Below are 24,160 nucleotides of genomic sequence, written 5' to 3' on the forward strand. Positions count from 1 at the left end.
TTTATAATTCAATGGATTCAAAGTGTCTTTATTTTTTCAGTTATGAGTTGTTATTAGGCTAGTCTGTTCAGTTCAACTACTAAAATTGTTAACCAACGTTACTAACAGTTATTATACGTGAACTACCCACTAATAAGATAAAACTGTTGACTTTGACCACAAACCACTATTAAGCCATTCAACTAACCCTAAAATAAAGCTCACCTTCAGAAGAAAAATATAAACAAAAAGACAATGGAAGGAGGATCTCTCACTTCCTATTCAAGATCTTCAGTAAAGGGAACGAGCTTCACAAAAATGAACATTTGACGGTGAGAAAAAGAATAATTTGTGGTCAGGCAAAAGGGAAAATCTATGATGCAGAAAAAGATGTGATATGGAAATAGTTTTGATCAATCAAAACCCACTCATAAATTTTGATACATAATACCTTATTTGCTACCACGTTATTGAAATCACAAAGAGAAGAAAGTGACAAAAAGAAGACAAAAGGGAAAAATCATAACTTGTGCAAGTATTCAAAATTCGACTAGTGATATTAGGCTCTGTGATCTCCTTTCCCCATTATATTTTTCTTTGCAGGGTTCTTCAACAATTTGCGTTAAGATCTGAAACAAATAATTTTCAAAAACCATTGGTTTCTTACAAGTGTAACAATCTTCTAACCAATAATCTAAACCGTGGAAATCATGCCTCAAATTGGTTAATGAATCTGAGGAATCCAAAGTGATGTGCACAGTTTTCAATTTAAAGATATGTGCTTTTTAGTTTGTATCTTAATCAGTTCTCCTAGCTTCAAGTGATGAACCAAATGGTTACAGATCTGATCTGTATTGGTTTCAATCCTAGAATCTATATCTATTTATGCTACTCTAAAAAGTACAAATAGTTTCAAGAATATTTTTGGAATTTTCTAAGGATAAAATTTATCCCTCTATTTAAATTTATTGATAAAAAAAATGAGGGCAAATAGGGAAATCGGTTCTTGATATTAAATGAGTTGAAAAGAGGTCATTTAAAGATATTCAATGTATTCAATTCTCTCTCATTAAATCCAACATTTAAGTTATTAACTTGCATTCATGTTCATCGAATCATATATTTAAGTCATTTTTATTTCTTATCATCATTAAGTTCTATTAATTAAATTCATACTTAATAAATTAACAATTTCAATAACATAAAAGCCTATACTTTTAAAATCTACCTAGGAAAAATAGTATTTTCATCTAAGTGGTGGTAAGAAATTAAATCATTTTGGGTCAAATGGGTTAATCCATGTTACCACGATTAAATAATAAAATTAAAAAATATATGAACTGAAAAAAAAATAGAAATTAAAAAAATTGGGAACATTTATATTAAACAATAATAAGTATGATAAATAAGAACTGTTTTTACTAATAAGGAAAATGGAATATAAAATTTAAAACCAATTGGAAATAAAAATATTTTTCTATTCTCTCTCATTAAATCCTTTATTTAAGATATATTCGTTTCATCATTAAATTCTTGTAATTAAATCCACAATATTAATTTTAATAGTATAAAAATAAATATTTTGAAAACAAAACCATTTTCTTCCCTCCCGGTGGTCGGCAAGCAAATCAACCATTTGGAGTCAAATGGATTAATAAATAATGGCATAATTAAATAATAAAAAAATAAAATAAATAACTATGAAATGTAAGTAGTATTTTTATTAATGATGAAAATGGAATGCCAAATTCAATATCTACCTAGAAATTAAATGATATCATAGTCAAATAATAAAATTTTTAATAATAAAAAAATACAAAGAATCACAAAAATAAAAAATAGAAAAAAAATTGGGCACATATCTAATGTTATATATTTATAAAAAAATAAATTATTGGGTACATCTCTAATATTGTACATTCATTATATTGAACAAAAATAAATTTTATACATAAGAAATAATTTTATCAATGATTGAAATGTAATACAAAATTTAATGTCAACCTAGAAATCAGACAATTTTTATTTTTAGATGGTGGATTAATGGTTTGAGTAAAATGATACCATAGACAAACAAAAATTAAGTGTAATAAGCAAAAAGTATTTTATATAATGTAAATGAAATATATAATTTAAATGAAAAATATAGTCAAAGTAAATTGTACATTTAAAATTAGGTTGTAGGTTGGTTCAGAAACCAAAAAACCTCTAACAACCGACTTTACATTTCAAATTATAAAAATCCACGCCATGTCATCAGAGGTTTATGTGACTTGCCAAAATGGGACTATTATTCCATGTTGGGCACAACAAAAAACCTATAATGAATATAGGTTTTCAGTTTCTCTCACACTCCCTTTGTTTCTCGATCTCCCTCCCTTCTCTCTCACTTTCACATTCATCTCTTGATCTCCCTCCCCCACTCTCTCAGCTTCGATCTATAGCCAAATCAAAATATCGCTCTCTCTCTTTCTCTCTTGTTCTTCCTAAATTTTTTTCATTTTTCTCCCTCTCGGTCAATATCTCCTTCTTCGTTAATCTCTATTGTTCTCCAATTGGTAAGAATTTCATAGCCAAGAGTTTCTTGTGAATTTGTATCAAATTGGTGTAATAATTTTTGAACCATACCAAGTTGGTCTCATGTTCTTTTATACAGTTTAATTAATACAATATAAGTGTGTAAGAAAATAAAAAAAATGAGAAAGGAAGCGAGAGAGAAACTGAGGATAACGAAAGAAATTAAGGGAGAAAGAAAAATTGACCAAGAAAGAGAATGAGAGAGATTAAGGGAGAACGATAAGTAGAGAGAGAAAATAAGAGAAATTGATATAGATAACGTAAATACATAAACCAAAAACCATTTTTATTTATTTTCAAATCACATAGTCGTTGAGCATATAAAGATGACTTTGAGTGAGAGAGAGAGAGAGAGAGAGAGAAAGAGATTAATTTTTTTTTTCCAATTACCCAACATTAAAGGACAATTTCAATATAAGCTTTTTTTTGTGTCCAATATGGATTAAAAGTCCCGTGTTGTCAGCAACCACATAACCCTCCGATGACATAGCGAGGGTATTTATAATTTGAAATGTATAGCCAGCTCCAACGATAATTTGAAATGACTATAATTTGAAATGTATAGTCCCATGTTGTAGCCTAATTTTAAATGTACAGCCAACTCCAATGATAATTTTCCCTAATTTAAAACTAATCCAAAAGTAATGCTATTTTCTTATCTAGATGGTGGGTTAATGATCAAACTTTTCAAAGAAACCCATGATGTCATAATTGAATAATAAATATTTAAGTTTATTTTTATTCATATTGTTACTTTTGTTAATTTTCAATTTCTATCTTAACTATGATATATCTAAAATTCAAGTAATTAATATGAAGAAAATTTTCTCACATGCAACACATGTGCTTAATTACTAGTAATAGAGAAAAAGAACAGAGAAGAAAGGAAAGAGAGAAAAAGAGAGAAAGAAGAGAAAGAGAGATAGGAGAGACAGTTTGGTTTGAATGAGAGAAAAACTACTATATCTAATAGGCTTGATATTATTTATATGTTTCTAATTAGAGTTATAAAGATAGTTATGCCCCGGACAAAACACTTTAAATAAATCATAAAAGACATTACACTTAATGTACGATAAAAAGACCAAACTATTGAGAGCCAACTCTAACACAAACCAACCCAATGGTCCAAGCTATCAAAATAACCTTTTAAGATCGATGAATTAACCATAATCATCCAAGTGATTCACTAAGAGTTAAGGTTTGTTTGTTTCCTCTTAACTCTTATCTCTTAAGAGGAATCTTTTAACTTTAAGAGAAAAGTGGTTGTTCGTTTTCTCTTATCTCTTATCTCTTAAAGTGCAATCAAATAACTTTTTATTTTCAATGATGCCCCCCAAAAAGACAAACAAAAACTCTCATATATGGTGTCAAAATGGATATTTGATCATTTTCAGAATTCAGAATTCAGAACAACATTCTCTGCATTTAGAGTTCAAAGAAAAAGAAAAATTCACCAATACCAACACACCTCTTAATATAATTAGTGCACTTTCAAATGTCAGACTTAAGAACAAACGAACAAGCCCTTGGATTACTATTGACAATCCAAATAATGTATCAAATCAAATAAAAAAGTATAGTCTATCGAATTGCTCTCTTACCTTCTAAGCACCAAAGGTTTCAACCAATTTTGTTCATTGTATAGTAAATTTTCTAAAGGATCCAAGACAAATAACGCCGTACAAAATAAAAACCATAGATTTAGAACATCAAAATTGCCTACGTTAATTAATCTAAGCCTAAATAATGTACGAAGATTTTCAACTATCTAGTTCATCCAAATGATGTATCAAATCCCCCAAAAAAATGATGTACCAAATCCCCAAAGATCTAGCCCATCAAAGTAACTTATTAAGAATAATTACTTGATCTCAACCATCAAGTGATGTACCATTATTTCAACTAACCTACACCAAAATAAATCAAGAGTATATGAAAAAAATGCTCTCCTAAAAAGCAACAGATTAATCTTTGTTATTCAAGTACTATAATAATACTTTTCAACTAATATGGGTCCTTCAAATCTGATACAAGATGGTCGGTCCATATTGGTTGGTATCAACTGATAGTCTGATACATATTTAGAGGTGTTCATGGGTAGGGTTGGATCGGTTTATTGGGGTTTTCTCAACCGACCCGACCTGGTCGGGTTACCTAAGGTGAAAATCGAAACCGACTCACTGATAGGCCAAACCGACCTGATCGGTTTGAGTCAGGATGGGTCGGTTTCAGTTTTGCTCCTGTACAAAAGGACACCTAATTGAATTCTAATTATAATTGCCTAATGGGTTGCCTATTTAGTGTAAAAGATTATAGAAAATTAGAAACTATGATAGATTGCATATTCTAATTGTAATTGCCTAATGGGACTTCTAGTTCTAGTAGAAGACTAGTTATAGTTAAGTAGGAAACTACTCAAACTAGGAACTACCGAACTAGTAGAAGACTAGTTCGGTTCAGGTCGGGTTGGTTTCGGTTTTCACACAAGAAAACTGAAACCGGCCCGATATATCGATTTATATATTTGCCCAACCCGAAACCGACCGGTACTGATGAAAACCCGACCGACTCGGGTTGGGTCGGTCGGGTTGGTCGGATTGAGCATTCTTATGAACAGCCCTAATAAATATGCACTAGTCTGTATCAATCCATTTCGGTCGACATCAATTATGCTGATTTAAATGTCCATTAATTACAAACTAGTCCTTTTGAAATTTAGATTTAAATCTCCATTAATTACACGATTGATTATTGCCATTAATTATGCTATATGAATGTTCAACCAAAGAAAAGAATGATCATTAAAATCAGTATTTTGCATTAACAAAATAATTATTTTATGAATTTGCAATATAATATGTATCTGAGAAATTATAATGTTTCTATAAACTATTAATTTAATTTACAATAAATAACACAATATTTTGTTATTTGTAGAAATAAAAATATTATTTATAAAATATTTAGAACTTAAGAGTACGCTGCTTTATTTTTTTGCTAATATACAAATATAAAATAATAAAATGAAAAATTACTGATTTGATAATCAAGATATAAAAATTGTGTGTGATTTGTCTTGGATATTCTACATTGTCATGAATGTTATGTACTTTTTAGATTAATTATGCATTTAACTAATTAATAGTTTAACATAAATAAATAATAACATATTAACGACTTCATACATGTAGTAATGTGAAAAAATTTAAACAGTACACCTTGGATTTTTGATTGATGCAATACCAGCAAAGTTATATGATATTTGTATCTTGATATTAATTTATTTCTTTATATAACCTATTAAAGTATGCATTTCTTATGTATTTACCTAATACGCCATGTCTACATTTATCCCAAGTGTATCATGATATGCATCCATATCCAAGTGTTACCAATATGATATGTACTTATATTTTGAACTTTGGGCATACATACCCAAGAACTTTCCTAAGGCTGTGTTTGTAACGAGTGCAAACATAAATTCCAATAAAGCATATGCTTTTTTTTTATCAAAAGCCCACTTGAATGCAAATTTACTTTTTATTGATGTACTTTTACATCTTATTATCAATGTAAATATACATTGGTCTGTCATTTGTCAATGCATAGATGTAAAATGTTTCCAAACACAGGAAAAAGTGAACCAGAGTGCAAATTTACCCTGAACCGGGATTTACACTCCATTTGCATCATTTCCAAACACAGCCCAAGGCTCTGTCTGGAGTGCAAATCTAAACCAAATACAAATTTTGCACCTAGTTTAGTTTTGCATCCATTTGTTTTAACCATTGCTCAGTTTGGAAGGAATACAAATACAAATATGAGAGTGCAAAACCTTGTATTTTGTATTATTTTGCATGTCTTTGTATTGTACATATTTGTATTTGTACTCTTTCCCTACTGAGCGTGGTATATGCTTTATAGCTGCTACAAAATTTACATTTTGCCTCATTTGCAGTCATTGGCAATGCAAATTTTGCATTTAAATCACAACCCTTCTACCTTAATTCTCTGGCATATAAAGTTGGGATCATATCATTTTGCCCCCTACCTTAGTCTGCCCAAAAGAAAAGTGAGGGCCACATCATTTTACTTCTCACAGAAAAAACAAGACAGTCAAATCCAAAGCAAAAGTAAACACAGATTTTGGACTCCACTGAGCCTATAAAAGGAAATAGAAACATTTAATCGGTTAATCCAATTAAGCAATATAAGAGATACTACACATGGGGGGCGGGCGGGTGGGGACTTGTTAAAGATAAGCACGTTGCATTTCAGGGAATGAAAACAATCTGTACACTGGGCAGCTTATCTCGAACAATGATTCATCTCCAAATTATATGTTTCAATTCCAAAAAGTATCTTCCTTTCCTTGTGTAGAAAATCACATGCATAAAAATCTGATCAAAGGTGTCCAACTTCACCTGAAATCATTGATATGGAAACTGGATTTTACTACTCCTAAAGCTTGAGAAGCTAAGTGCACAACCAAAATAAGCACCTGAATGAAGGGACCACCTATAAAAAAGTTGAAAAAAACATAATAAAGAAAAATATGCAAATCTAAAACTTGAAAGAAACATAAGCTTCTCAACTTAATTGGTTAGAGTGTTCCATTGTTATCATGAAGATTGAAGAGGGCGTATAGGCTAAACTATTAACTCAAAAAATCAGAGCCATGACCTGCGATATGGACAATTACCTTTTAAACATCAAGTTCAATGCTAATACAACAAGCATAGCAACAAGCCAAGTGAGTCTGAAGACTCTGAACCCACAAAATTAAATCTTGCCTATGAGCCCAAGATTGCCAGAGACATTGACATTTAACACAAGCATCTCCAAGGAACCTTCTTGAAGTACTCCATTGAATTGCATTTGATCAAACCCCTCGATCAAAAGTGACGCGAGCTATCTAGTAGCTGCAGTATTAAAGCTAAATAGGAGGACCATGATCTCAACCCAGGCGAAATCACATTTGCCATTGGGGCACCATGTCAATCATCCATCTCGGTATGCTCATTCAGAGGATCCTTGTTACAATTTTTTTCAAACAAATTATCTGATAACATACTAATATTAATTCTTATAAAAATTTTCAAGTTGATTTATATGCATCTATCACATGACAGAGACAGCTGAAATACATCCACTTGCTCTAATTCCAATAGGAAATACTGGTATGGTCAACGCAGTGGAACAATGATTAATTGGTTTGGCCTTCCTGTTCAATTTGTCAACTATTTGGGGCCGGGAACTGACTACTCGATCATGTCCCTGTTTTTCAAATTGCAAATGGTAAGAAAAAAGGCAGGCCAATATCCTAATATAGGGTAGAGATGGTCTTAATTGTTTAGAGAGAAAAAAAAAAGACCTTGACATCAGGGATACGCTTCCAGCAAGCCTAACGCAAAAGGTTCTTGAGGCATATGCCTTAAAAGGCATCAATGCCTCGAACATGTACCTCAGGGTGTTTTGGGGCACCTCGCCGCGACTCCAGGCAAACACCTCCCTTACCTTTTAGAACAATGTTTTTAACAGGAGTCAGCATCTTTCAGCATTTAGCAATACTTCTGGTGATTCATATTTCACAAAGGCCAAGGTGCTCTCTCCTTACAGGTATGTGGATTGTCAACAGTCTTACCTCACTTTGGGTACTCGAGTCAATGTGGTTCGGTGGAGACAGAGAACTGAGAGGGGCCTATGGTGCTTAAATAACTACCTCAACAACATTAGAGAGATTTCTCAGTTCAGATTAGATTGATACCTTGGGAAAAGAACTCCAGAGGATGATGGACTTCTAGGTCAGGAGTGGAGAGGGAATGTTTATATAAAAACCAGTGTTTTAAAAGGCATGGGAAGCGTACACCTGGAGGCGCACCTCCAGGTGAGGTGCCCCAAAATGCCCTGAGGCATATGCCAGAGGTGTTGATTTTGAGACTGGAGAGGATCAGAACAAGGAACAGGTTGAAAGGGCTGTAACAAGCCTTTCAATTTGATAATATTGATTGAAAATACGCTTATACGCCAAAAAATCCCTTACTGATCTGCCCCTTTTCTTTATATAGGCTGATAACCAAGAAGCTTGCCTTGCAAGCCACATTAAAGAAACTTGCAGCCCAAGCCACAAAAGACAACAAAACATTTAAGCTATAAAATTACAGAAAGACCCTCGGAGAAAACACAAATAACAAAAGACCCCCATGGCTACAATCTGCTAAAGTAACCCGTGAACAGTGATATTACAGTACTACGGGCTGTGTTGTCTTCATGCTCCTGCACCAATCTCCCGGGGGTGAGAAGAACTCGGCCCTGACTAGTATACTTGCTGGAACTCGGTGTACATTGCTGGATCAAGTCATTTCAATTCCTTTTCTGCAACCCATGTTCTTTCTGCTACTAGCTTTCCTAGCCATTTCACCAAAACCCTTCGGTACTGATTTCCCCTACAGGATGGAACCTCCTTAATATCTAGGATGTCTTCAATAACTTCAGGTAGTTTCACTGGCAGCTGCTCTGGTCCAGATACTACAATTTCTTCATCTCCATCAAATCCTTCATAAGAAGACAAATCTGTAACATTAAAGATTGGACTAATTTGCAAGTGATCTGGTAGATCTATAACATAGGCATTGTTTCTTATCTTCTTTATTATTTTGCATGGCCCAAACTTCTTCTAAATCAATTTGTATTTGCCCCTTGGAGATCTTTCTTTTCTTAGATACACCAATACCATATCTCCCTCTTGGAACTCCTTTAAGTGCTTATGAGAGTCAGCAACTTCTTTATAGAGCTCATTGCTGTACTCTATTGATTCACACACCTTCTTGTGAATCTTCTTTGTGTTCAGAAAAAGCCTCACCATCTTCATTCTCCGCAAGCCTTCTGTGGTAATGGAACAAGATCCAAAACATGTCATGGTTAATGGTGTAATTAACTGAGTCATCATAAGAAAACTCAACTTGGTGGAGGGCCTGATCCCATATCTTTACATGTTCTCCCACAATACTCTTTAGCATATTACCCAAACTTCTGTTAACAACCTCTGTTTGCTCATCAGTTTAGGGATGGCATGTACTGGAATACTTCAATTGGATCCCATAGATGTTGGCACCCCATGCAATCACAGAACTTTGAAGAACAAATATGCTACATGTAGGGATGAAAATGGATTGGATCATGATCCGGTCCGATCTGAGATCCGATCCTATTTTGTCGAATTCGGATCACCCCTGTTCGGATCTTTGGATCGGATGATAGGACCAGATCAGAAATCGAATCGGATTCGAATCATCCCCTATCCGATCCAAGAAGATTTGATCAGATATATATTATATATTTATAAATGTAAATATATATTATACATATATGTGTTATTTATTTATTTATAAGTATATTTTTTATATTATATTTTTATAAATTTGTTATATTATTTATTTGTTATAAAAACATGTATATATATGATGAAAATAAATAAATAATATTTGTATTTTTTGTTTTTACTTTATTTACATTAGCATAGTTTATTTTTCTTTTAATAATTTATTAATTTTTAAAGAAAACAAGTCGGATCGGATCAGATCCGAAGATCCAACTTACCGATAGGATTCGAATTCAAATTGAATCCTATCAGATCCGATCGGATCGGATCCGACATAAACAGTGTCGGATCGGATTTGAATATACCTTGATTCGAATCCAATCCGATCCATGTGCATCCCTAGCTACATGAGTAGCATCAGCTGTCTTAGAACATGGGATAAAGTGTGCCATCTTTGAAAAATGATCAACCACAACAAAAACTGAGTCATGTTCCCTTGCCATCTTTGGCAATCCTAACACAGTCCGTGCTTAGATGTACCCATGGGTGATTCCAGTACTGGTAATGGCATGTACAGACCTGTATTTTGTGATTGCCCCTATGGACAGTGTAGGAGGAAAAAAATTTAAGAATTTTTGAGGGAAAGAAAAGAAGCAAAGAATCACCAATAGAAAGCATCATGGTAAAGGTGGCACATTGGGTGAAATCATTGAGTTTATTCTCAAACTCTACTATTGATGATATAATCAGATCGTGGGGCACAGTGGCAGCTCCGTCATCCTCAAAAACAAAAATCCCAAGAGACTGGGTCCCTCCTGAAAATGGATTCCTCAAACTGAATTTCGACGGTAGTAGCTTGGTAACCCGGGGTATTAAGGGATGAAAATGGAGTAATCTTGGGTTTGTTCTCCGGACCACTTGGAGTAGGGGATTCAACTACAGCTGACTTGAAGGCAGTGATATTTTGGATTGGAAAATCTATGGAGTTGGGGGTAAGGAGACTGGTAGTTGAAGGAAACTCTAAAGTTGTCATAAGCTGGGTGAAGCGAACTGAGCAGACTCCATGGTGCTTCAAAAATAAAATCAGAAAGTTCAGGAGTATTTCAAAGGATATGCAGCTGGTTTTTCAATGGACCCCAAGATCAGCCAATGGTTTAGCAGATCAGTTAGAAAGGCGAGGGATAAACAGGCAACAGTGCTTTGGGCTAATTTGTAAAGTGAAAAGTTAAAGATTTCTAGTAACTGATGTCCTTTGATTCAGCCCGTGTGGGGTGCCGAGGCTACCTAAAAGCTGTAATCATTTATGTTTTATAAATAAATTTTTTATTACCGAAAAAAAAAAACACTGCAGCGTCTCAGGTCTCACTAATCTGTCCACGTTTCAGAACATATGAGGCCAGAAATAGCGACCAGACACCATAACCATTGTCTTATCTCTACCTAAATAACCTCCCAACCCTCCTCCATGCATCTCTCTTATGATTTGATCCCATAGTGAACCTTCGGGAATACATAATTGATTTCCCTTAAATAAATAACCTTCAAGCAAAACAAATGGAGAATCCTTCCTGCTGGTTGGTTCATCCAATTCCTTCAATGTGACTGAAAAAAAGGACCATTGCTGTATTGTGTTCTCAATTCTTCAAATCCAACTATTTGTACCTTCAAACTTGACAACAGAACAGATCTTTGGCTCAAAGCATCAGCCACCACATTTGACTTGTGCCTCAAAGAGAGAGAGAACTCCACTTGGCATGTCTAGGACTGAGCTTGTTTTTGTGAACTTTGATATCTAAAGGCCTGATGATCAGAATACACCACAAAATCTCGGTGTATTAGGTTTAGGTAGTGCCACCAATACTGTAGGGCTCTTACCAAAGCATAGAACTCCAAGTCATGTAGAGTATCTTGTCTTACATTCTGATTACTTTTCACTAAAATAAGCTATTGGTCTGCTCTCTTGGATAAGGACTGCACCAATTCCTACATGTGAAGAATCACGCTCCACAACAAAGACCTTTTCAAAATCTGCTAACATAAGGACGAGCTTCTGGCATGGATTTTTTATTCTTTGGAAGGCTTTCTCTGCTGCTCCAGTCCATGAAAAATGTCTCTGACTTGAGCATTGAGTAATGGGGTTCATAATGTTGCTGAAATTCCGAACGAACCTCCTATAGAAAGAGTTCAATCCATGGAAACTGCATATATTTCCCAGAGATTGTGGTGTAGGCCATTCAACAATAGCTTTCACCCTTTCAGTACCTAGTTGTAGCCCCTCATCTGAACCAATATACTCCAAAAATACTACTTTGTTACATGAGAATGAACACTTTTTAAGATTAATAAAGAACCTTTTCTTTGTGAAGAGTCTCCAAGCAGGCATAAGTGATCTAAGTGCTCTTCCTTACGATTGTAAACCAGAATGTCATCAAAATAAACTACAACAAATGAGTTCAAAAAGGGTTGTAGTCATGGCATGCATAAATGTGCTAGGAGCATTGGTTAACCCAAATGGCATCACCAACCATTCATAAAGACCATCTAGTGTCTTAAATGTTGTCCTCCACTCATCTCCACTCCTCATATGGATTTGGTGGTAACCAGATCTTAAGTCCAACTTGGAGAAAATTCTGGACCCTGACATCTGATCTGATCTGATCCAACATATCTAATCTGGGAATTGGAAACTAGTATTTTATGGTGATTTTGTTGATTATGCAACTGTCCACACACATCCTCCATGAGCTTTCTTTCTTTGGTGTAAGAAATGCTGGGACTGCACATGGGCTTTTGCTTTCACGAATCAACCCCTTTGCAATCAGGTCTTCCACTTGTCTTTTCACTTCAACCATTTGAGTAGGTGGCATACAGCAGGCAGGAAGATTTGGCAAGGTTGCACCTGGCACCAAATCTATAACATGCTGCACAATGCATAATGGAGGTAGACCACTTGGAAACTTCCCATTAACAAGCTTAACAAATTGTTCTAGCAATGGCTCCACTTCCTTAGGATTTTTTTATCAACTCATCCAGTTGGTTAGTAGCCATATAACTCCTATCAGCCAGCATATACATCACACCTGACTTCTTGCATTCCTCCTTAAATTTACAGGCTGAAAGGTAAATCTTACAAGGCAATGTGAAGTAATGGGAAACTCCATACCTTTTTGGAACCAAGCAACCTTGTAAGGTTGTGGATGTTTCTCCGTAGGCAGCTTTAGCTTTTCTACAACATCCTTAGAGATGATATTTTCACTGCTCCCTCCATTGAAAATCAGATTGCACACCTTTCCACCACAAGTAGCGCATGTGTGGAATATGCTTCGACGATGCCAATCCTCCTCTTCTTCACTCTTAGGGGATGTTCGCACTCTTCTCACCACCAAACTCTCACCTTGGGAAGGAAATACATCCACTTCTTCCTCTTCATCTCCATAGTCATCATACACAGGCTCTACAGGTTCATCTTCATCATCTCTTTCAACAAGATTAACTCTTCACTGTGGACATCAACTCAATAAAGGCTGAGCTTTTATACTGCTTCAGGGGCTAAAACTTGCCATTGGTCTACTAACAGGCTTAATGCTCCTTGGATTTATAGACATTACCTAAGGGAGATTGAAAGCTTAGCAACGGAACTCAATGCTTCTTTCACTTGGATCAGAAGGACTGAAAACGGGATGGCTGACTCAATTAACTGAAGGGAGTTTACAGAGCATTTTTTTGGGCTTACAATAACACATTGTGAAGTAACAACTGTATCTTCTGTTTTGTTGTAATGTTGTAACTTGTTCTCTCACTATTAATAAAATCAATCTTTCTTTGCTGATCAAAAGAAAAAAAGAAAAAAAAATAAAAAAAAAGAGGTGTGTCCCCTTTCCCTACATGTAAAACATATTGAGGGCATGCTAACATCCTTGGAAGATCCAGCACCTGTGCGACCAATTGCTGGTCTGGCAACTTCCCTACCTTTCTTGCATTCATCCATACCCTTGAACCCTGTCCGGCTGCCACCATAAGACCTCTGATTTGAATCTGCATCCATGAGTACAGCTGGGACTCTCCTTAACCTAACCTTCTGACTCTAGCTTCAGCCCAAAGGGCATGCTATTTAGCATCCTCCAGATTTGTGAGCCAAACCACCCCTATCTCATCTTGAATCGAGAAATTCAGGCCTGATAAATAATGGGCAGTAAGTTGATCATTAGTTTCTTGGAGGCCGACACGCACCAACAAGTTATTAAACTCATTTGAATAGTCCTCCACACCATGATTCCTTTGTTTCAACTCATGGAAGCACCAGTACCTGTCCCTTAAACAATCAGCAGGCAGGAACTGTTTCTGCATCTTTCTCTTCATGTCTTTCCCCATAGTTTTCAAGGCGCCAAGGCAAGGCTAGGCAACAGGGGGGCGCATTGTCGCCTAGGCGATGAATTTTTTTAAGTAAAAACATGTATCCTATGGTAGTTCCCTAGGTTCCATAATCATATTTCGTTAATAAATATCCATAATTTTCATAAGACAAGTATAAACTTCATGTTTAAGTATAGAAAATCAACATATTCCAACATATTCATGAGAAGAAAAAGAAGAAAGAAAAGAAAATTAGAAAAATATAGGGCCTGAACCCCTATTTCTGTTATAGGAAAAGAAGAAAAGAAAAGGTAGAAGAAGAAGAAGAAGAAGAAAAAGAAATTAGTATGTAAACACACAAAATGAATATTTTAGTTTAAAAAATGTCTATTATATAATTATAACCTCAAAAAAAAATAAGAATATAAAAGTTTGTTTATAACACGCTGTAGAAAACTATTTGGCAATTAGGCGAGGCGAGCCCCAAGGGTGCCTTGTCACCTAGGCATCGCCTTGACAACTATGGTCTTCCCACGATCTAATCTTTGCTTTTCCTTGATGAAAGCATACTTCCTCATCTCTCTTTTTTTTTTTTTTGATGAATACTTCCTCATCTCTCTTCCACCATTGAGAGCACCTCCCTTCAATTTTAGCTTAACAAACTGAACTTTTCTTTCATCTTACATCACCTTCCATTCAAAGAAATTCAACAGTTATCTCCCAATCTAAATAATCCTCAGCACTTGACATTCCATAAAAATCAGGTAATTCTACTTTAACTCCACCCATATTCAAGTCCAGAGCACTTACCAGTCTCTCCTCTAAACTCCCATGGTCTGGTTCATCTCTCCCTTAAAGATTATGAAAAGGATCAATATCCTCTTCATAATCAGATCCTTCATATTCTTCCTGGTCATCTTCCAGTACACCAACTGACCTCCAGTATCTCCATTCGGGCCTCCGCACATCACTGCCTTTGTGGTGCTTGCACTTGACGTAACAACTGTTCAATCATATGTCGCATCTCTAAAATCTCAGCTTGCTGTGCTTTCTGTCCTCTGCCTCCACAACCAGATCTTCCTCTTGCATCCATGGCAATGGATGAGTTTTCTCAAATAGCAAACTGATGTAGGGAGAGTATGGGAAGAGATAGATTTAGAGAATCAGGACGATCAGAACAAGGAACAGGTTGAAAGGGATGTAACAAGCCCTTCAATTTGATAATATTGATTGAAAATAAGCCAAAAAGTCCCTTACAGATCTGCCCCTTCTCTTTATATAGGCTGATAACCAAGAAACTTGCCTCGCAAGCCACATTAACGAAACTTGCAGCCCAAGCCATAAACTAAAAAGACAAACAAAAAGAAAAGTCCCTTACAGCTTCCTTCATGTTCCTGCACCATGAGGCGTACACCTCATATGCCTGTTCCATGAGGTGTGCTAGAGGCATATGCCCCGTGTGCCTCACATATACCTCATATAAAAAGACAAACAGAAAGAAAAAAAAAAGAAAAGAAAGGAAAGGAAAAAAAAGAAAGAGAGAAGAAAAAAAGAGAAAAGAAAGAAAAGAAAATGGAAGAGAAGGAAAGAGATGGGAAAAGAAAGTGAGCCAGGATCATGCCTTTCAGCTAAGTATCATGCATCTTCATTCTTCTTAATATAGAATAGTTTTATTCAAAATAAAGAAAAATGAGATCCTCCTCCCCCTCCTTCTTCCTCCTCTTAAGAAGGCTTATGCCTCCTTGTGTTCGGGAGGCTTATGCCTCCTTGTGTTCGGGAGGCTTATGCCACACACGTCTAGGTAGTGGAACGCCTTGCGTCATGCCTCCACATTTTAAAACATTGATAAAAACAGCTCTATGCTTAGTTTTGTTTTAATGGGGACTACCATTTTTTTGTATATTGATGTACATCATTTTACATGTACACACTTTTTCTTCTCAAAAACAGACTGGAAAGATATTACAAACAAAAATTCCCTGAATAAATACCATTCAATGCCTATTAAATTCATATATGTGAAAAGGAACCTCAAAAAGACATTAGAATCCACAACAAGATTAATATGATAGAACAAAAATTAAATAAAATAAAAAATATACCAAGTTGATCCTGAACTACCCACGTGTCCCTTTTAACAAAGGTAAGATTTTCATAAAGATCAAAACTACCCACATGAAATGCCATTATAAAAAATGCTTTACACATCAAGAAAACATGAAAACATTTAACCAGTACTAATATTGACTGAAAAGGTTTTGTGCAACTGAAGCCTAATAAATGTTAGCTAATACAGAGACCTAACAATTAGAATTCTCAAAGATATCTTAATCAAGATACTTGGACTGATTATGTTACAACAGAACATATTGAAGGAAAGACAAACCTGATAAGAAAGGAGCATAACACAATAAGCTACAAGAGCCACCTATTGCCAGGGTTGTGACAAAGAGACAGTAGCTATTGATGCATCAAGTCCTTGATCTTGATGTATAGCAGAGTTCAGCACATTGTATTGCTCAGTTACAGAACTATAGAGAGACTGTGAGAAGACCATCCTAGCCTGAAATTATAAGTAGGCTCATTTAGAACTGAACCAATACAGAATAAGGGCATGAAAATGAAGAAATCAATGATTGTTTAGTTCAAAGAATTGATTCAAAGAAATAAAAGCTACTTGTATCTATTACTTTGGAGTTAAAGTTCATATTTTATCAAAGAAACTCAGTGAATTGTATAAAATGCCATGCCTCCAAGATCATACACAAATACAAAATAAACAATAAAACTTTCCATCTACTACCACCACTACTGCAGTTACTGTGCTCTTACACTTTCAAATATGGTGAGAGTCCATTGGTAGCAGACTTCAGAAAAGTGCATATAGTTTCTTTGTTACCTCAATTGCTAACAACATTTTATTAAGGATCAAAAGATATGGGATTTGCATGCACATCTCCTTCAGGAGGAAGGAGTGGAACAACATAAGGAAAATGGTACAATCTCCTCCATGACCATAGTCCTATAGCAACATCTCAAAATGAGATCCATTTCATGTAGTGTTTCTCTTTCTAGCACACCTCACCATTATGCATCCCCAATGTGCTGTTGGGTTTATTTCTATTCGCTTGTCACCCTTTCCTCCCCATTTCTCTACAAAACATGAGAGAACCAGCAGCAGGTAGGAGACACCAATCTAATTGGACCATCTCTAAAGCAAGAAGTTAAACCCCACTTCCCTAACTGGGATCCATGACCATAAGAATTTGGCAAAAGGTTTGAATGCTGGCTGCCAACCTGACACAAGCCTCCTTTATCCAATTTTAGGACTGGCGGTGTAAGACAAGCTCTCATTGTTGAATTTGCAAATATGTATGTGAGCCTAATCAAGGATATGTGTGAGGATGCAACAATCAATATTAGAACGCTTGTGAGAGAGAAATCAGATTTTATAGTTAGAATGGGTCTTCACCAAGGCTCACAGCACTTAGTCCTTATTTATTTGCACTAGTCACAGATGAATTGACTAAAAATATTCAGGCTAATCTCCTGTCCATTGGCTTGTTGTATTTGGAATCGGTTCCTGACTCTTTTTGGTTGCAGGTGAGATCTCGTCAGCTTGGATAGGTCGTTTGATGTTTCAATGCTTTGATGCCCAAAAAAAGAGGTAGAATAATGTGAAAATCCACAGGAGCTACAATAGACTGGACGTTATGGGAGGAAAGAAATGCACAAATTTTCAAAGAGAAAGAATTGAGCAAGGAAGCCTTAATTGAAACTACTACTCTAAGGTCTTGTTTGTTTTCCAGGAAGTAGGGACAGGTAAGTTGGTGGGTCCCATGGAAAAGAAATAAACCCACGTTCATATTTCAGTATTAGTGGGTCCTATAGAAAAGAATGATTCCCGAATGGCTCATTTACTTGGGCAAGTAATACACTGCTGAGATTTGGGTAAATCACTTGCCCATCCTCATCGAAAATTGCTAATGCGTCATGGGACAATATTGTCCCTTCAATAATGTCATTTTTTATATAAACCGATCATTGTACAACTTTACTTGGGGAATAAAAGAGCACTGGTAAGTGAACTTATTTGGGTAAGTGTTTCCCAGGAAACACTAGTCCGGATAAGTGCATTTACCCAAGTAAATGACTTGCTAAGACGCAAAAATGACATGAGAGTTGCATATTGGGTGAGGACTTCATTCATTCATTTATTTATTCTGATTTCATAATGGACGATATACTTAGAGGGAGGGCAGTTGTGGCTTCATCTTCTAGAAAGATAAGAGTTACAAAGGAGTCGCCACCACCAGGCAGACGGTGGTGAAAGCTTTACTTTGATGGGAGTAGTGTGGGTAACCTGGAGCCATCTGGTATTGGAGGTGCAATAAGGGATGAGAGTGGAAGTATCCTTGCCAAGTGCAAAAAGGCTGGGTTAATGGGAGCGACCTTTGGTGTACAAAAAGCCAAGGAGATGTGAACTGAAAGACTAGTTATTGAAGGAGACTCCAAGGTGGTAATTAGTTGTCTTTTGGAGGAGGCAAAAGCTATGTGGTGCTTCATGAATGAAACCAAACAATTTAAATGGTTCTCATAAAACTTACAAATTCAAATTCATGAGTACAAAGGTCAACACATAGCTTGGTGTGTGTGTGTGTGTGTGTGTGTGTCTGTGTGTGTACCTATGGTGCATGTTGTTTGCTGATAATATAGTATTAATTAGTGAAACTAACAAAGGATTAAATGTAAAATTAGGTTTATGGACAAACACCTTAGAAACAAAAGGTTTTAAAATAAGTACAACTAAAAAATATATATATGCAATGTAGATTTAATAATGATAAAAGTAAAATCAAGAATCTTATGTCAATATAATTGGAGCAGGATGGGAAAACTAGAGGGGTGCACCTAGAGTCTTATGTCATAGGTGAATACTGCTTAGATTAAAAGGAAATTTCTATAAAACAATTGTAAGGACAACAATGCTGTATGGAGTAGAGTGTTGGGCAGCCAAGAAATAACATGTCCAAAAAATGAGATTGGAAAAATGCGTATGGGCCATATACTGAGATGGATTAGTGTAAAAACTAAAAGGGATAGGATCAGAAATGATGTCATTCAGAGAAACCTAGAGGTAGCTCCAATAGGTGATAAATGAGAGAAAGTAGACTAAAATGGTTTGTGTAGGCAGGGGGGGGTAAGGTGGCAGTATGAGGTCTTCCTAAAGGACGGAAGATGGCTTTCTTAGGGAAAGAAATAGTGGATGTAGGTTACAGAAGATTGAAGGAGGTGAAAGACATAGCAAGGAATGGTTTGTTCTCTCCAAAGACGTGAAGTGTGGAAAGCCTGGTCTTCATCTTATTTATAGGCATAGAGTTTTCTATCCGAATAGGAAGGTAACGTGATAAGGAAGGGGATCTTCCAATCATGGTAAGTTTGGTAGTCAGTTAGATATGGGAGAAGGGGTTCACAAGTAAGGTTTCACCATGTGTTGTCATGGGGATCTCAGGGTCAGAGGCCGATGCCTCCTTTTCCGGGTTCGCATGGGAACATGACTTTGGCTACAGCCCTGCTTCTAGAAGCCCTTTTCTGCCTTGGGTGAAACCAGGATGACTAGTTACTGCATTGTGCTATCTGAGTAGTGAAATATTTGCATCTTATCTTGGTGTGCCACACTGTTGCACTGGTGCCGTTGTGATGGTGTGGTGCTGTAGCGCAGATGGTTGCTGCACTATCACAGGTTGCGAGATGATTCCAGTCTTTATTGCATGCGCAGATTCCTGTGCATCAGGCTTTGATAGAGAATTGTTGTACGGACGTGGGGTTCCTGGTTGTTGTGGGTGTCTGTGCGTTTTCTTTTCTTTTCTTCTGTGCAGAAATCTCAATTTGGTTGTGTTAGGTGATGTGCCACAGACGTTTGTCTTAATGCCTCCGGCACATTCTTCTAGGGGGGCTAAGTCCATGTACTTATAGTTTGATCACGTGCATAGAAGACCATCTACAATACCCATAAGAAATAATTTAAGTGCTGATAATTTAACAATGGATATGACACTGAATAGAATGGAATGGCAAAACAGGATTCATGTAGCTGACCCATATAGTTTGGACAAGGCTTAGACGTTGAAAAAGAAAACAAAAATAAATAAATAGGAAGATGAGGAGATGATGAGTGTTTTAAAAGGAAAAGGAAACCAAAATGTGATGACATAAAAAAGGAGAAATTTTAAGAAATGACCTAATTACATTCATTTGGAACTTCAAAGCCTCAACAAAATTTTGAAAGATTTTTTTACTGTTTTAGAGCAGGTCAAAATGCATTTCAAAAATTGAATTTAAAGTGTTACACCAATTACCCAAGGATTAAGACTTATTTGATAATGACTAAAGTGGCTGAACTGAATTACTTATTGCTTTTTTCTTTTAGTGAATTAAATAATTAGATAATAAAATATTTGAGGATCTAGTACTCAACCCAACTTCAGCCATTAAGGAGTGCACCACCTCCTTAAAAATCTTATTCACAAAAAGAGAGAGCAATAAGTGATTGAGTCGTTCATTCAAGCTACTGCTGTTATCCACATCTATAATGTCTGTGGTTGATAAACATAGGTATAAACTACCCAATAAGAAATATAGTTCAGGGCTGAATATTACACATAAAAACCAGTTTCTCCTAATATCTACCAAGTGGTGTTGAGGCATTGAAGCAGTAGACAGGCAACCAGCGCCCCCGCCCCCCCCAAAAAAAAAAAATGAAGGGCTTCAGATTTCATTTTTCATGCAAATATAAGTTTCAATAGAATAGGAAGTCTTGAGGCACATTAATAAAAAGTTCATGGAAACAATGTTATAGTTATAAACTATGAGAAAATCAGAAACCTAGGATAAAAACTTGAGTAAATGATAAATAACCAACAATAGACAATATAACTTACCTTAAAGAGATGTGGAAGGTTATCTGGGAAAAGACACGTTATTTTTTTTTTATAGATGAAAAGACATGTTGCATGAGTTACATTTCAGTGACTTCTTAAGTTGTAAGTTTCAAGGTATAGCTGCAGAGGTGCAAGCATTGGCTAATGGCCCTCCCAACCCTGGATGGCTGGGACAAACATTGGGCTATGGCCCTTGCAGATGGTATTTTAAGTCAGCTAATTCCATGGCAAACAAGATGCTCTACTAGGGGTTGAAGTCCAAGAGCAAGCTTATGCCAGTTTCTTTTTTATTCTATGTAATGTATTCCCTGTTTTGCATTGCATTATTTGAAGGATATTCATTGTAGAGATTGATTGAACTTCTTTTCATCTATCATTGATCAGGGGAAAAACTAAGGAAAAACAGAAGAAAAAAGGATGGTAATCTTCCTAATTTTTTATCGCCAAATTTGTTGTTCTTTAAACATAGTTCTGGATATAATAAATGAGATAGCATCCATATAATGATACAAGTAGAGAACAATTTTCAACATGTATAAGATGCAACAGAAATTTTGTTGGCTGTTAGTCTATCACTTATGACTGCATCTCATGAGTAACAAATCTAATAAAACAAGTGTGGTGTGGAACATGGAAAATTTGTGAAAGAACTCTGGTTTTAGCTAAACAATTCCGAGCATTGCAAATTTAAAGAAACACAGGATAGTTACCACATCTAAAGGAACCAATCCTATAATAGAATACTATCAAAAATTATGATGGTAACCCATGTAGAAAATATGCAGAGCAAACCTCTTCAGAGTCTTCATGGTGAGTAGCAACTTGACTAAAGTTGATTTCTGAAGCTATAGATAACCCAACCCCATGAAACGAAATTTCTCTCCGCTCTCCAATTTCTTTTTCAACCTGGAGAAAGAGATTGTGTTTTTATCAAGTTTGAGGAAAAGAAACACAAAAAATAATAAATGAAAACTGTAAGAGAAAAAAGTCAGAGATAAGAGCCTACCTGGGGTGGTGGGGGCATTAAGTCATGGCATATCAATGCTAAAGGGTAGATGTGACCTGGAATACCTGAATGATCTACAAGTCTTCTCATATTGTCTACTGAAGAAACATCAAAGGGTGCCTGCCCCCAATAAATTGGTAAAGGAGATTGATAAAGATAAGAAATGGAAATTAAGCATATGTCAAACATAATGGTTTTAAACTTTAACTATTGATATATGTAAGTTTTACCATACAGGACGGAAGAAAACTAGATTATTTTTGAGATTGAAATAAATAAAAGCCAACAGTGTAGAAAGAACATGACAGCTCTAAATAGGACACATAGCATTACACCAAGAAACAAGAAACCTGAGATCTATGTTTATAAGAGTCATAAGAAGAGTAGCCCTGTAAACTAGCGGATAAGAATTTGGCGCCAAATCATTGACCATTCAAAAGTAAGTAATTCACTTGGGATTCCACAGGTTGCATCCTCAAGTTATATGAATGATAGACAAAAAAATATATTGCCCTTTAACAATCCTCTCGGCATCATGAACATTGCAGCATTGGAGACCAGGAAACCCTTGATCAGTTTGTAGATGTGGACATTATTCCTACTTGGAAATTATCCAAATTCTAAAAGAGGAGTAGCAGATTTTTACTTTTTATACTTGACATGTAAACAAATTTTCCATCCAAGCGAGATCCATTGTGGCCTCTCCAGGCTTAGGAGAGAGATCAAGTGTTATGAATTGGTTATGCTGTATCTCAATTTTAGTCCCTTAGCATATTCTTTTATTCCACCCACTACAAAATAAAATAAAATAACAAAGCTCTTTCATTGAAAGGGTCCAAATAATGAGTTATCACTTATGAAAAAAAATAATCAGTTATTTCAACAGATTGTCACCAATCTGTCTTTACTTACTTTAAATTGCATATTGCTGCCAAGTATTTTGGGAGTATTTGTGAAATTGAGAATAATAAGAAATCAGCCTTCTAATGCTGATTGTAGAATCTGGACAACTAATGCATTGGGGATGTTCACTTGTGCTGCCACCTTTTAGAATGCTCTCTCCTCTGACCCCTTCTGCTCAATCTTTCCTAGTTAAGGAAATTTGGAAATTGGAGCAACTCAGTTCCAATCAAAATTAGGGCTGTTGGGACTTGGGACTTGGGAGGTGTACTACCAAAAGATTCACACCTTTGAGATGTTGCAAAAAATATCATATTTGTGTTTGTCTCCTCTTATCTACCCCTTCTTTATTGGTAACTTCTACTTTTTATCTATCCTTTGTGTTTTGCGTGTGAGGAATCTATCTACCATCTATTAATCTCCTATCGGTTTGCAGATGGTATTTGGAAGGGATTAATTGATCTTTTCAGGTGCAGGTGGAGCACTCCTAAGGATCTTGGACCTCTCTTGAAAGGCCTTTCCTCTCCATCATCAACAAAGAAAGGCAAGATTATTCAAAGATGCACTAGGTCTGCAACCTTCCGAATGATGCAGGAAAAAAGAAATAATTAACTGTTTGGGAGAAAAGGAAGAACCCAAGAAAAGGTCATGGGAAGTATCCAAGTGAAGTGGACTGAATTCAGCAGCACAAAACTTTCTTTAATTCAAAGGAATAGGTGAAATAAGAAGTGTAAAGAGACTGGGCCGAATGGGCCCTAACAGCTGCTTGTGTGATATCCTTTATTTTTATCTTTTATTTTATGTTGATGGGCCACACTTAATGGGCCTGTTATTTGTTCTTGTTTTATTTTCTTTATGTAATTGCCAAGCTGGCCGCCCACTTAAGGGCATACTTGTCATCATTAATTTTTAGAGATTAATAAAATAGGGTTAGAGGAGAAGGGTGAATTATTCAAATTCTTCTTCTCTTTGACATACACAGCTCTTGCACTATTATTCAGATCTGATTTGCACTGTTAATTACTGATTTTAAACCTGATATTAGAAGACTGATTCACATCTAGAAGGAAAGGAGTGAAG

The 24,160-nt window shown here is 35.7% G+C and overlaps 1 protein-coding gene across 5 annotated transcripts in view; it reads right to left on the bottom strand.

Annotated features, from left to right (window-relative positions):
- Window positions 1-374: 374 nt before the first annotated feature.
- Window positions 375-24,160, bottom strand: part of LOC104611454 (glycerol-3-phosphate acyltransferase ATS12, chloroplastic-like) — a 51,542-nt gene continuing 27,756 nt past the window's right edge. The window contains exons 11-14 of one of the 5 annotated variants that reach the window (XM_010278511.3): window positions 22,181-22,300; window positions 21,967-22,080; window positions 16,620-16,796; window positions 375-608 (exon numbers count right to left, since the gene is read on the bottom strand). In XM_010278511.3, the coding sequence (XP_010276813.1) occupies window positions 16,662-16,796; window positions 21,967-22,080; window positions 22,181-22,300 (369 nt within the window). In that variant the 3' untranslated portion in view covers window positions 375-608; window positions 16,620-16,661. Of the gene's footprint in view, window positions 609-6,592; window positions 7,078-16,619; window positions 16,797-20,099; window positions 20,235-21,966; window positions 22,081-22,180; window positions 22,301-24,160 lie in introns of those variants that run through there. The other 4 variants (XM_010278509.3, XM_088901613.1, XM_010278508.3 and 1 more) reach the window with 4 other exon arrangements.

The sequence above is a fragment of the Nelumbo nucifera genome, chromosome 3 (genome assembly GCF_055504915.1).
Source record: "Nelumbo nucifera cultivar China Antique chromosome 3, China Antique-T2T, whole genome shotgun sequence".
Taxonomy (NCBI): domain Eukaryota; kingdom Viridiplantae; phylum Streptophyta; class Magnoliopsida; order Proteales; family Nelumbonaceae; genus Nelumbo; species Nelumbo nucifera.